Genomic DNA, 13228 nt, shown 5'->3' on the forward strand with positions numbered 1-13228 from the left:
CCCGCTGTGTCTTATAGAAGATCTTTCCTGCAGCAAGGGAGTGACCTGCACCTTCCAGGTGACTTCTACATGGGTGAGCTACACCAGTCCGATTGTCAGGAGTGTTTGGAGAGCCCCAGCCAGTGGCTGACCTGGCAGCGGTGGCTGGAGGGGAGATGAGGCTTTGGGACAAGCCTGCTGATGCCTCCCTCTACTCCACCTTTGCTTTGTCAGCCTTCTCCTCCTCAATGGCCAGGATGCGCTCACGCTCTTTGATCAGCTGCACTCCGCAGTACGTGATGAACCAGATGGACAAGGTGCTGACAGGGAAACCTAGAAGATGGAGGGAGACATGGTCATCTTGGTGTGTCTACTTGCCTCTCAGGTAGGTTTGGGAAGTCCCACACGTTCATGATGGCCAATGACATTTTCCATTGTGGATCCAGCGCTACAGCTTCACCAAGAGAAGAGAGAAATTAGGTGAAGTGGTGCCTGAGCCTACCAAGGCATCATGGACCACGGTTAATGTGGGAACATGCTAGAATGGCTTTGAACACTCCCTTACCTCCAAAACTCCTTCTGCCCCCCAGGATCAGACTTGGTGTTGACTTTATGCCCATTCAACCTGCCCACATCCATCGCTGTTCAGCACTGTGAGCTTTTGGAAGCTTTGTACCCCACTGATGCTGAGGAACAACCCCAGCCTTCACCCATACCTAGTGGGGACACAACGTGTGCCCAGAAAACACGTTTTTGTCAACTAGGTGACTAAGAGCCGGGAGAAATTCCTCCACTTAAGAAGGGTCTGACGGCATTTGTAACCATGACTCTGGTATCCACAGCAGAGTGGAGACACAGGCTTTGTATCTGCTAAAACAGGACCTCTGAAATGAATAACGTAACCAGCAAAAGCTGGCTACCTCAGCTGGGAGGCACTTCTGGCACCCTGAGCATCACATTATCCATTTCCTACGCAAAGCCCTGTCCCAGAGAGGGCTGGAGGACGTGGGCACCCAATGGCTATTTATACCCTGGGCTGCTCAAGAAGACTTCAAAATAGTGCCACCATCCACTGACTAGAAATGTACAGATAAGACTGATCATGAGGAGCCTAGGATGAGGATTTGTACCTGTCACCTTTGGGTTGACATAGGAGTAGCTGCTAAAGCAAAAGGAGGTGAGGTAGGACAAGGAAATTAATTTATTCCAGCAAAGGGACCATTTCACACCCCACCTTGGCTGGGTGAATGCGACCTTTGTGTTGCTGCAAGGAGTCTAAATCACAGTGTCAGGCTGTGCTGGGATCTGGACAAGTACACCTGGAAGGCAGCTCGTACCCCAGACAGCTCACACGAGATGGATGGGAGTTAAACAGCTTCCTGCATCTTTTGAAGAATAATTAAGCACATTGGGAGCAGCCATTTAACATTACAATGGCCAGGCCACCAAGAGGACTTGTAAGTCCCAGTCCTCAGCTTCCCCACCAGTGCCCTCCCATCAAGACAAGGGTCCCTCGATGGGGAAGGTTGGTAGCATCTTACCCGTCAGAAGGAGCCTCTTGGCGACCAGCAGTGCAAACTCCAGGCTGCTGAGGGCTAGGATGTTGTAGAGGACAATGGCCCAGAAATTTGCAGCCCCAAAAACTGCCCTAATCCGCCGAGACATGGCCGCTGACATTTTGGCCTGTGGAGGGGAGAGGAGCAGAGAGTGAGGAAAAATGGGACTGTAAGGAAAGGGGATGCACTGGTCCAACTCCAGCCAAACTCCAGGTGGGATCCCAGAGGGATGGGCAAAAATTAGAGCAGCCTCTAGTGTCTCTGGGATGGAGGAACATAAGGACAAGGTAAAACTGCTCTGCTGCTGGACCCGGATGCATGTGGGAGTCTGGACTGGTGATTCAAGGTCCCGTGGGTAGGGGCAAGACGTTATACATGGCTTCATGCTAGTTGTAATGGTTGAGTACTGCTGTCTTCATCTATTGCCTTGGGTGAGCCATTCCTCAAGACAGATAAATGCTGTTGTATGCCAGGATTATTTTTAGCTCTATGAGAAAATCACTCCTAGCTCCTGGTAGAAATTGTTTCTTAGGAATTAAAAAAAAAAACAAAAAACAAAACCTAATGACAGCAGCAGAGTGAAATTGTCACTGGCACATAATCCTCAGGAGCAGCTGCTGTGAATGGAGCGGGGAAGTGGTTTATAGCGATCTTTAAAGAGAATGATGAATCCCCAGGCCACTTAGTGCTGAGAATTGTGGTGCCACAGGGAAGGAGATTTCACTGCCTGCGAGTGCTATAATCTGATTAGAAGTTCAATGAGGAGAGCAAATGGGAGGATAGCTCTCCAAAATTTTTATTCGAAAGGGGTCTTTGCTGAATCAGTTTAGCACCTCCAGATTTCAGGTTCAGCAAAATAAATAAGCAACAGAATTATTTCCAGGATGGAGTTTCCTGAATTTGTCTTCCAACTTGTCCCCAAGGCACCTTTGTGCCAGAGACAGGGCACTAAGCTTTGGAGTTGTTGGAAAATAATTAATTCTAGTACCTAAATGTTTGCTTCTGTCAGAAATCAGATCAAAAACGCTCAGAATGCTGAGGTGTTTTACAGAACAAGAACAACAAATTATTTCCATACAGAAATGGATAAAACATTTCCCCATGGACAGATTTCAGATTTTGTGTCCATTTGATGCCTCACTGGGGCTGCATTCCTGGTTCTCTTGGACCTCCACTTTTCCCTCTGAAAGCTCCACACCCAATCTAAATCTCCCATGAAGCATCATAGGGGCAGGTGAGAATTTGCTCTGGGTGGGTGACAGAGTGCATAAAATGAAGGGTCACAGAGCACCAGGACTGTGCTTCCCTTGCACAGCTGAGTAGCTGATCACGAGGATGCTAAAGGCCACAGGAGAGAGCTTCAGGTCTCCATCATCAGCGATGTGGCTCTTCAGTCTCAGCTGAAAATGGATCTGACTTGGATGAAGTTTGAGCTCTGTACAGTCATGGATGTTTTCCAGCAGCAGTATTTGTCCCCAGACCCATTGATCTTCCCCCCATCCACTTGCAGCCCAGCTCCTCACCTCCAGTTTGGTGAAGGGCTCCTGCTGGAAGAATTTCTGCACCCAGAGCTCAAAGTTGAGGCCAAAACAGTTGAAGATAGACCAGATGTAAACGATCTCACAGGGCCCCAGCCACAGGGTGGTGACGGCAAAGGTGGCAATGGTGGCCTTGAGCTCCTTCATAATATTGTCATGGTTCTCTCCAATGTGGTCATACACGTACCTAACAGCCAAGGAAAGTGGTCAGTGCCCCCTTGTAGCCAAGCAGAGCCCTCTGGAGTCCCTCCTCCCATGCTCAGCCACTGGGAAAGATGTTATGGCTGACACCTTCTAGCAATAAACTGATTTTTGCAAACCTAACCATTCTATGATTCTATAATCTATAGCTCCTTAGGGACAAAATACCATCCTTTCCCTCTCTTGCACGTAAAGGGTTGATAAAATGTGGGGATCCCTAGAGCTGCAGGCTATCTCATGCTTGCTGGTGCACAGGATTTCAGCACAGAACAGCCACCACCTTCAGTACAGCTTTGCTGGCACGTACTCGTGGCTGAAGAGAGCTGAAGGGCTGAGGGAGATGTTGGTGGAGCTCAGGCCATGGGAGATATGGGAGGACCTGGGCTCAATTCCCCTTTCCTCCTGGTTGAGCAGGTTGCCCAGAGCAGCTGTGGATGCCCCATCCCTGGAGGGGTTCAAGGCCAGGCTGGATGAGGCTTTGAGCAACCTGGGCTGGTGGGAGGAGTCCCTGCCCGTGGTGGGGGGGTGGAACTAGATGATCTTTAAGGTCCTTTCCAACCCAAACCATTCTGTGATTCTGTAAATATGAACCTGACTCCTCCTGCCTTGAGGGACCACTAATCCCACCAGATTTAATGGGTTTTCTGGGACAGGGCTCTCTTATTCACAACTTTGGGTCAGGTGGGGGGGGGAGGGGGGTGTGCTATTGCACTTTGTGGTTATTAATTCAATAGTTTTAAGGATAAACAGACCAAATATGACTTCATGCCATAGGATTCAACCAGGAGATAGGACACCTCAGCTTTGGGATGAACAGCATTTAATGCTTCATTGTTATGTGATGAAAGGGAAGACCCTGAACCAGACTAGATTCCTTAGACACTTACTTGCATAGCCAGTCATTAATCCCTCTGTCAAAATGCCTAAAATACAGATGATAAAAAGTACGTTAAAAAACACGCAGTGTAATAACACCCTTCCATGCAGCAGTCAGCCATAGAAGGCACCTGGTCCCCTGGTGAGGTACTTCTTGAACCTTGTTCACAGTTCTCCGTGCTCCTTCCTTGAACAGGTCCCACCACTGATGTGGTTGTAACCTGTTTTATCCATTGCTTCCTGCCCAAGAATATTTCCCTGGGCTATGGCCAGGTCTAGACTACAGGTTCAGTATAGACTGCTCAACGTATGTAGCCTCCAGCTTACAGGCCAGCTGCTCAGAAGGACAGCCCAGATCTCCTCCCCTCCCACACACATTTAATTCGGGTCAAACACGTTGTCCCTCTTCAATGATGCACGTGGCGTACTCACGTTTCTGCAAAGACGTAGAGCATGGTGATGCATTTTGGGGGCTGGGGTGGGTCCAAGTGGTCCAGTCTGGCTATGGTGTTGGTGACCCCAAACATGACAGCAGCTTTCACCCAATCATACACCAAATTGGAGTAGGCCAAGCCAGCTGGAGCAAAAATGAGAGTCAAACACAGGAAGAAGAGCATGGGGTGTATCACTTTTAGGACTTTTGGGGACATCATGTCTTGTGGGAGTGCATGGTCTATTGCAACAAACAATAGGACAGTCTAATGCTGTCTTGGACCAGCAAAGCTCTTTAAACTAGCTTTTTAAGAAGCTTGAATCAAGGGACAATATATTCTTGGGGTATTTGGGAGCAAACTCGTTATTGGTCTTGGTAGTCCAAGAAACTCATACAGATCTAATTTCTTCCAGAACAAGATCTTTTCTCACTCTAAGGTTTGTTAACCTATGACACTCATCACAGTTCTCAACTCTGACACCTTAATCGAGAGGCACCCCATCCCAGCTCCTTGTGGCCATAGATGTGATGTGGATGCTATGGCAGAGCCAGGGCCAGAACCTCTGTCTTGGAGACATGTCTGACACTGGAAGACGATCCCTGCAGGAACAAACCCTAAAGATTTCAAATTCCTATGCAAACAGAAGCCAGAATGCCCCCATCCTGGTGGGATTCAGCTCACAGATTAAGGGCCACACAGTGCCTCGATGCGAGTTGTGCCTGAGCTCCCAGCGTGGACAAGGCAGATCTGGTCCATACAGCCAGCAGAGCCTGCAGAGGAGCTCAGCTCCCTCTGAAGTAACACCTATGCTTGGTCAGTCCACCCAGGTCTCTTAGGACACCATAAATCAATGCTAATGCCATTCCAGCTGCATTAGGAACCTCCAGGTGCCACTCTAGAGAGACATGAGGCTTCTCCAGCCTCTGTTTGCCCTTTGCCAGCCCTGTGTGGTTGTCAGATACCCTATAGCATCTCCCGTGCTGGCATCAGACATGCATTTGGCCAGCTGAAATCCTCCATCCAGCTGCCAGCTGAATGCCAGTGCTGCTACCCCTCCTCATCTCAGGAGTTTGGCTTCGGGAGGTCCTGAGTGCATGGTGAGTGGAGATCAGGTTGCTCTGCACTTTGTCCATTTAATCATTGAATATCTCTGTTTTTGGAGAATCTATAACACCTCTAGGCTCCTGTTTGGCCACTCTGAGAAAAAATAATCCTTCCATGCAATCAGACTTTGTCTTGCTGCACCTTGTCCATTGTGTCCTGGTTCTTCCCTGCTGGCCTCCAAGAAGAGTCCACCTTCTCTACAACCCTTCTTTAGGTAGCTGAAGACAGCAGCTACAACTCTCCTGAGCTGTTCTCTGTACAACCTGCACCCTGCAGCCATTCCAGTGGCTCACAGACACCTATCACGGGTGGCCACCTGTGAAGGCATCTGAGACACCAGGTGCACCTCTTGCAACAGCATGGGGCTGATTTTTGGAGGTTCTGAGCTCCCTTCCAGTCCAAACAAAGGCAATGGGAACATCTTGGTGCTCAGCCTCTTAAACCCCAAGCCAAACAATTTATTCCAGGACCCTATGAAGGCATCAAACCAACGCCATTTGACAGACTCCAGCTCTGCTGCATTGTGATTGGGAAGAAGAGGGGGACTTTACCCAAACCTGTCCAACATAGGCATTGATGAGGCCTCTCAATGGAGATAGATGTAGATCTCCATCACTCACCACTGCCTTGAAGCTGAGTACAGGTGTGAACACATCCAAGCACAGCCACTCACCCAAGGACCAGTCGGAGAGGCGGTTCACAAACTTCAGGTCAGAAGGAAGGGTGAGGATGTAGAAGAAGTGGAAGAAGATGTCCACAGCAATGATAGTCCCCACATGAAGGAGAGCTTGGACCCGGATGTTCCTCATCTCATCATCTTTGCGTCTCAGTTCTCGGGTGCTCACCTGTTGGGATGGCAAACCAGGAAAGGGCTAAGCTGAGAAACAGGATGGGCATCAGGTTCCTGCATCCGGAGAAATGGTCAAAGGCCAGATGGAGACTCACCGCTCTCCTTTAGAAACCACACCACGGACTAACTTGCCCAAATTTCCATTGAAGAAGGAAGACCCAAGGGACTAACTTAGGTGAACACATCCACAAGGAGCAGGACAGATCCCAACCACAGCATCCCTCCAACACCCCTGCCTCAGTGCTGAGCACGGCAGCAACGTGCCTCCTGGATCACCCTCCAGGCAAAGGGTGTTCCCATCCCTGGGGCTTCCAGCAGAGGAGGCACATAGGGTGACACAGCAGTGACAGGTCTGGCTGCACCTAAAGGGACCCTAGGTGGGGTGAAAACCATACTGACCAGGGAGCTGGGTTTTATGCTCTTTCTGAAGGGACACGTTCAGAAAGTCAGCTTTGCTTAAGGGTGGTTCCTTGTACAGGTCACTAAGGGGGAGAAAATGCCCATACCCCACCTGACAGCTCTGAGAGGCCCAAATGCATATTTTTGGCCAGGGTCATTTGGGAGGAGGATGAGGATGACTGATGGTCTCTGGAGCTTCTGCTGCAGACACCTGCTGTGAATGAGAGGGAAAGCTGCTCCAGGGACCATCCTGCATCGGTTGGGACCATGGGATCGATGGGGATTTCATCTCTGCTGTGTCTTGTGTGAACAAGGGCCAGGCTTTGCCTTCAGGAGCCGTCATGTCTCTGGCCCTTGTAATATAAAAATCATCCGAGCAAGCTTTCAGGATTACACTGGGCAGGCCCATGTCCTCACTTCCCCGCCTCTCTGTAAAAATTGCTGCTGTATTCAAAATCCTCTTATGTTTATTACTTTCCCTTTATTCTCTGTGAGAGGTGGGAGCTCTCCCAACATAATCCGCAGGCTGCTGCGCCAGCCCCGCCGTCAAATCCAGATGATTCCTGAGAATTAAAGCCTTTGCTAGATTTTTTCATGCCCATTATATGCCAAGTGCTTTAAGGATGCAAAGAGGCCACTGGACCCTGATCTGGAGAAGCTGATAGAGGACAGGCTCTGGCATGGGGACATGTGGGAGGACGTGGGACCCCCATTTCCCACCCATCCTCTTGTCTGTGCATGGTGGCACCACTCTGCCACCATCCCTTTGGGATCAGGGCTGTGTCACCACATTTCCAGCCCTGCAGAAGTGAATGGCTTCCCATAATCCCAGCAAGGAAGATGGTTGTCAGCTGGAATGAGCCTGGCTGAGCCCTGGCACAGATGAGTTCCCACCACACATGGGGGTGCAAGGGCTCCACCAGGACATAGCACCAGTCGGAGACAAAGAGACAATTCCCTAAGTGGGCCATGGAGGGAGGAACAGGATTCCATCTGCATGCCCCCATAATTGCTGTGGGGTAATTAGGAATCCACCTCTGCAATTAGCTGCAGCTCAGTGCAGGGGGGTATCTAGCCAGGAGATGGCAGTGGTGGCCAGGCCAAGACAGGACCCCTGGCCAAGGGATGGGAAAGGGGTTGGGAACTTGCTCCTTTGTGCCTTTGGAGTGAGTGTTTTAAGCAGCAGAAGTGGGGAATTGCTTATTAGGTGGCTATAAACATCATGGTTTGGGGCTGTGCAAGAGGAACAGGACCCTCCAGATCAAGCTTTGTAGGGGTGGTGGGAGTTCAGGTCCTGGAGACACCAGCAGTGTAATGCCCAGATTTATAGATACCTGGCTGCTGTGTTAGAAGAAGTGAGGGCTGTCCATCTCATAGGAAAGACTGATGGAAACTGGGGAAGAAGAACGTGGGGTGATGCGGGCACCCTGAGCACTGCACCTGCTCCGGAGGGGCTTGGGCAGTGGGGCTGCTGGAGCCATGCTCGCCTGGACTTCAGCCTGGCAGTATGATGCAACTGCAAAGATGAAGCCTTAGGATTAAATAATTCTTCCAGCAGCCTGGGGAGAAGAGCCCAGCTGGGCTCTGATCATCCCTGGTGCTTGTCTGCTGAGAATGGGCTGCTGGTGGACTCAATGCACCGTGAGCATCCCTTGTGGAATTACAGAATCATAGAACACCAGGTTGGAAGGGACCTGAAGGATCATCTGATCCAACCTTTCTTGGCAAAAGCATAATCCAGACAAGATGGCCCAGCACCCTGCCATCTGAATCTTAAAAGTGTCCAATGTTGGGGAATCCACCACTTCTCTGGAGAGATTATTCCAATGGCTGATTGTTCCCATTGTAAAAAAACTTCCTCTTGTGTTCAATTGGAATCTCCCCAAGAGTAAGTTGTACCCATTATCCCTCATCTTTTCCATGTGAGTGCCTCCAGGCAAACAGGGAGTCTCCATCTTCTTTGTAGCCACCTTTTAAATAATGGAACATGGTGATAAGTTCACCCCTAAGCCTTCTTTTCTCAAGCTGAACAAACTGTCTGGTTCTTCTGAACTCACAAATATTTAGCCAAAATGCTCTTGCACCTGGATGTCAACTGGGGTCAAAAAATTCAATGTAGCTGTTTTCCTTTGAAAGGAAACAGAGGGGTGGTGGCAATCCTTCCCAGCACCATCGCTAACCAAGCAAGAATTCCCTCCTTCAGCAAGCAGTACCTTTGATGGCCAAGGTTGATCCTTGGTGTAAAACAACATTGGGATGAGAAGAGTGAAGAGGGAGAGAGCACTGAGGTCTTGCTTGATCTTTGGCTGTGAAGCAGCCTGATATTGGGTGGTCCCAGACAAGGTTTCTGATGATGTTTTCCAGTCCTGTTTGTAGTCTGTTCTTCAAAAAGTCCAACCTTGGTTGTGTGTGAAACACGCAAAGACTTAGGGCACCAGGGTATTCCATGGGGAGCAGAAAAAGCTCCTGGACTGGGGTTGCTGAAACACAGCCTTCTGCCCAATCCTACTTATTCCTAGAGAAAGAACTTAATCTTAAGACACACAGACCACCCACAGGTACTCATGGTCCTTGGGTGAACCAGCTGGATGGAAATGTGACATTGTGCTGTGACAACCACCAGCATGCAGAGGTCCCATGGCCCTCACCATGGCCTCCCGGCACCACATAGTGGGACAACACAGAAACAGTGAGCAAGGACGTGAGCTGAACCCTCCCCTTCCCATCCTAGCATGGTGCTTTCACCACAGCAATCTCTTCCTTCCTGCATTGAGCCATTGAAATGGCCAAAACCCCAAACTGGAAGGTCAAAACCCCATCAGTTTACACCCCTCCTCCCAAAAATCACAGCATCATTGCAGAGCCCAGACTATGGCCATAGACTCTAGATGACCACAAGAAGCTCAGCAATATTTTTCACCTTCACTGTGGCAATGAGTGATTTTTTTGTAGGCATTAAACCCAAGCAAAGAAATACAAGGAGAGGTCCTACTCCAGCCCAGCTTCAGGAGCGCTCACCTGGGCATAGAACTGGTCAAACGTCATGACGGGCCCAAAGAAGAAGAAGGGGAGGTAGAAGTTGTACTTGAGGAGGTCGAAGATGGAGTAGATGCCCTCTTTTCTCTCAGAGCTCTCCAGGGCGAAGCTCATGCAGCGCATGATGGTGAAGCCACTTCCTCCGTAGAAGAGGACATCTTGAAGGTCAAAAGCTCCTGTTACAAACCCACTCTGGATGAGAAACAAAGAGTTAAACACCAGGAACGTGGTGTGACTTCTGTGCTCCATGACTTTGTGGAGGACATCACTCTCAGGGCAGTAGGCAAAGCCTCTAATTATCCTCCAACACTAATTATCCCTATAGCTAATGAGCTGCTGGAAGGAGAAAACTGAGGCTCCATTTCCCAGCTGGCTCCTGCAACCCAGAGGAGCTGGGAATTGGTAGATCTCCTTGGCCATGTCTTCACCAAGCAGCTGTGGGCCATGTAGGCTTTGGTGTGGGGTGGGAATGTTGCCCTGTCACAGGGACATAGCCTTCCCCAGGGGGTGAAGGAAAGACAGCACAAGCCTGATGGAGAGGGGGAAATGCCTTTCAGGAGGGGAGCAGGAGGGAAGGACAAGCAGTGCTGTCCTTTGGAAGAACTGAATAGCTTTATGAGGTCCTTCCTGGGGTTCTCTCCACCCACCAGTGAGAGAAAGTCTTAACTGGGCAGAGACCTAAGAGACAGGCATAGACATCAATGAACCCATCCCAGCACTGCACAACAGGTGGGGAAATTGAGGCACAGGACATCTTGCCTGGCTGACAAGCTATTGCCTGAGCAGCAAGAAGAACTCAGGTGTCCTGAGCTCTGGCCCAGCCTGAAGCCACCAAAACATGATGGAGCCCCTGTGGGATTATTCCCAAGCTCAGCAGCACAACAGTCCCCTCCCTCTCAAATCTATGGGAGCCCAGGGTTTGGGAATGCCCCAGGAGACCTCCCTGGAGGAAAGCCCAAGGAGAAGGACGCAAGTAGAGAAGAGAAGGACAGGGTAGTTGCGGATACCCCATCCCTGGAGGGGTTCAAGGCCAGGCTGGATGAGGCTTTGGGCAACCTGGGCTAGTGGGAGGTGTCCCTGCCCATGGCAGGGCGTTGGAACTGGATGGGCTTTAAGGTCCCTTCCAACCCAAACCATTCTGTGATTCTGTGAAGTAGGCTGGAAATGAGGCACACAGATGGCCCAAGACAGCACCTACCTGCCACGAGCTGAAGGGCTCCACCTTTAAGGAGGTGAGACAGCAGAGCCCGGCCACGTAGCAGAGCCACTTCTGCTTGGCCAGCGCCACAGAGTAGAGGACAAGGCAGTGGGAGAGGATGATCATCAGGTAGACAAGCCCCATGCTGCCCAGCACAGCCAGGATTCCATACACCATGTACATCATGGCTCGGTGCTGTGAGAAGAGAGCGGCCCCAACCCGTGGTTACCCTGGTGAAAACCCAACCCTGCTCCTCCACATCCTGGAGCATCCCCCAAACCCCCTTCCATGCATCCCAGGTCACCCTGGTGCTTCCAAATCCATCCCACCACGTCCCTGGCTCACCTGTGGCACCAGCATGGAGCAGATCTTGCCGAAGAGGACGTGTCCTGAGAGGGCGAAGATTATGACGTTCCTGAACGAGGTGAACCACATCACCCACTCAAAATCGGCCACATCCTGTGGGAGCAGCACCACGTGCCTTACTGGCCCCAGCCCTCACATCCCTGCCCCAACACCCATCCAGAGGGGGAAGCACACAACTTTCAAAGCTTTTTCTTCCCATTTTCCACCCAAGGGCTCCCAAGCACTTTAGCTTGGTCATAAAACCCCAGGGACGTGCAGAGATTGCTCATCTCGGCGCACACAAAGCACAGCATCTGCTGCGCTGCAGGGCTGATATTTTCCCGACTACTTCTTCAAAGAGAAAAATACGAGTCACATGGACTTTGCAAAAGTGTGTCACCAGCAGAAAAACCCACTCTGCTTCTCCAGTGGTCAGCATCAACCACGTCACCAGTAGCTAGAAACCCTGGGTCCTTCCTCTGCTTACCATTTTCCTGCCGAAGTAGTGCCAGCCCGGCTTTATGCCATCCCGAAAGGCCTTTCTGTTCATGCTGTCTGCAGAAAGAACCAGAGTTATGGGGAGAAGAACGGCTCTGGGAAACAGGACAGAGAGCCTTCATCACCACGACGATGAGCCATCGGGACTCAAGCAACCCATCCCCAAAGTGCCCAGTTCCCACGGACAACCGTAGGAAACAGGAACCTCAGCAACTTCTACCAGATTTTCCAGCAAAGCCTTTGTGCAGTACACATCCCAGGGACCCCTGGCTGATCCCATGAAGTTTTCAGGTTTTTGAGCTTCCAGACAAAAAATTTGTGAAACTGCCCTGTGTAGCCAGGGTGGTTGCCTGCTCCAGGCACTGGCTGGAGAACTGTGATATGCCACAGCCTCTTGCTCTGGGCCATGGAAACGGGGACAAGGGACAACCAGGCAAAAGGGCAAAAAATCATTTTGAACATTACAAAAGATCCCCAAGCTGTTCTCTGCAAAAATTAAACCTGGAGATCTGCTCCTGGTATGGACACCTGTAAAAGCAGTCACCTTCCATTCATAGAATCACAGAACGGTTTGGGTTGGAAAGGACCTTAAAGCTCATCGAGTTCCACCCCCTGCCATGGGCAGGGACACCTCCCAGTAGCCCAGGTTGCTCAAAGCCTCATCCAGCCTGGCCTTGAACCCCTCCAGGGATGGGGCATCCTCCCTCCCACACCCCCTTCTCTGAAGGACGCGATGGGGACCGTTACCTCTGGATGCTTCGAAGATCCCGCTGCCGCTGTACACCACAGCACACGTCACGACAAGAGCATAAAACCCCAGTTCATAGCTGGGGAGCATTGTTTTAACCCCCATGGTGGCAGGTTACCACCTCAGCTGCTGTGGGGGATCCAGATCTGAGAAAGTTGGAGAAGGAAAAAAAAGCCTGGGGTGAGGGCTCACCTGTGCTTCCACCCATCAAACACCCTAAATTGCTGCTGACCCTCAGCAGCTCTGCTTTGTGGGCTTCCTTGAAGGCTGGTAGCTGATGAGAAGATGGGAACACCTGGGGCTGAACCCTGGGACACAACTCAGGTGCAGGGAGAGAGGTTGCTGCTGAGCTCTTCTGCAAAACCCACCCAGGAGCCAGGATTTGGGGACAGCTCATGCAGGTGGTCCTGCAAAAGGGCTCTTCCCAGTGAGTTGTGTCCATCCCAGTATTCAGAGATGCTCTGTA

At 50.7% G+C, this 13228-nt stretch overlaps 1 protein-coding gene across 1 annotated transcript; it reads right to left on the reverse strand.

Annotated features, from left to right (window-relative positions):
• HHATL (hedgehog acyltransferase-like) lies at nt 1-12867 on the reverse strand. Its single transcript, XM_010073544.1, has 11 exons — nt 12762-12867; nt 12004-12071; nt 11517-11630; nt 11172-11366; nt 9956-10165; nt 6362-6533; nt 4583-4727; nt 4162-4197; nt 3059-3260; nt 1521-1662; nt 1-312 (listed from the first exon to the last, which is right to left on the reverse strand). The coding sequence occupies exons 1-11, from the start codon at nt 12865-12867 to the stop codon at nt 191-193; spliced, it is 1512 nt and encodes a 503-aa protein (XP_010071846.1). The 3' UTR covers nt 1-190.
• Nucleotides 12868-13228: the final 361 nt, after the last annotated feature.

This window comes from Pterocles gutturalis, unplaced genomic scaffold (assembly GCF_000699245.1).
Source record: "Pterocles gutturalis isolate BGI_N339 unplaced genomic scaffold, ASM69924v1 scaffold316, whole genome shotgun sequence".
Classification (NCBI taxonomy): Eukaryota; Metazoa; Chordata; class Aves; order Pterocliformes; family Pteroclidae; genus Pterocles; species Pterocles gutturalis.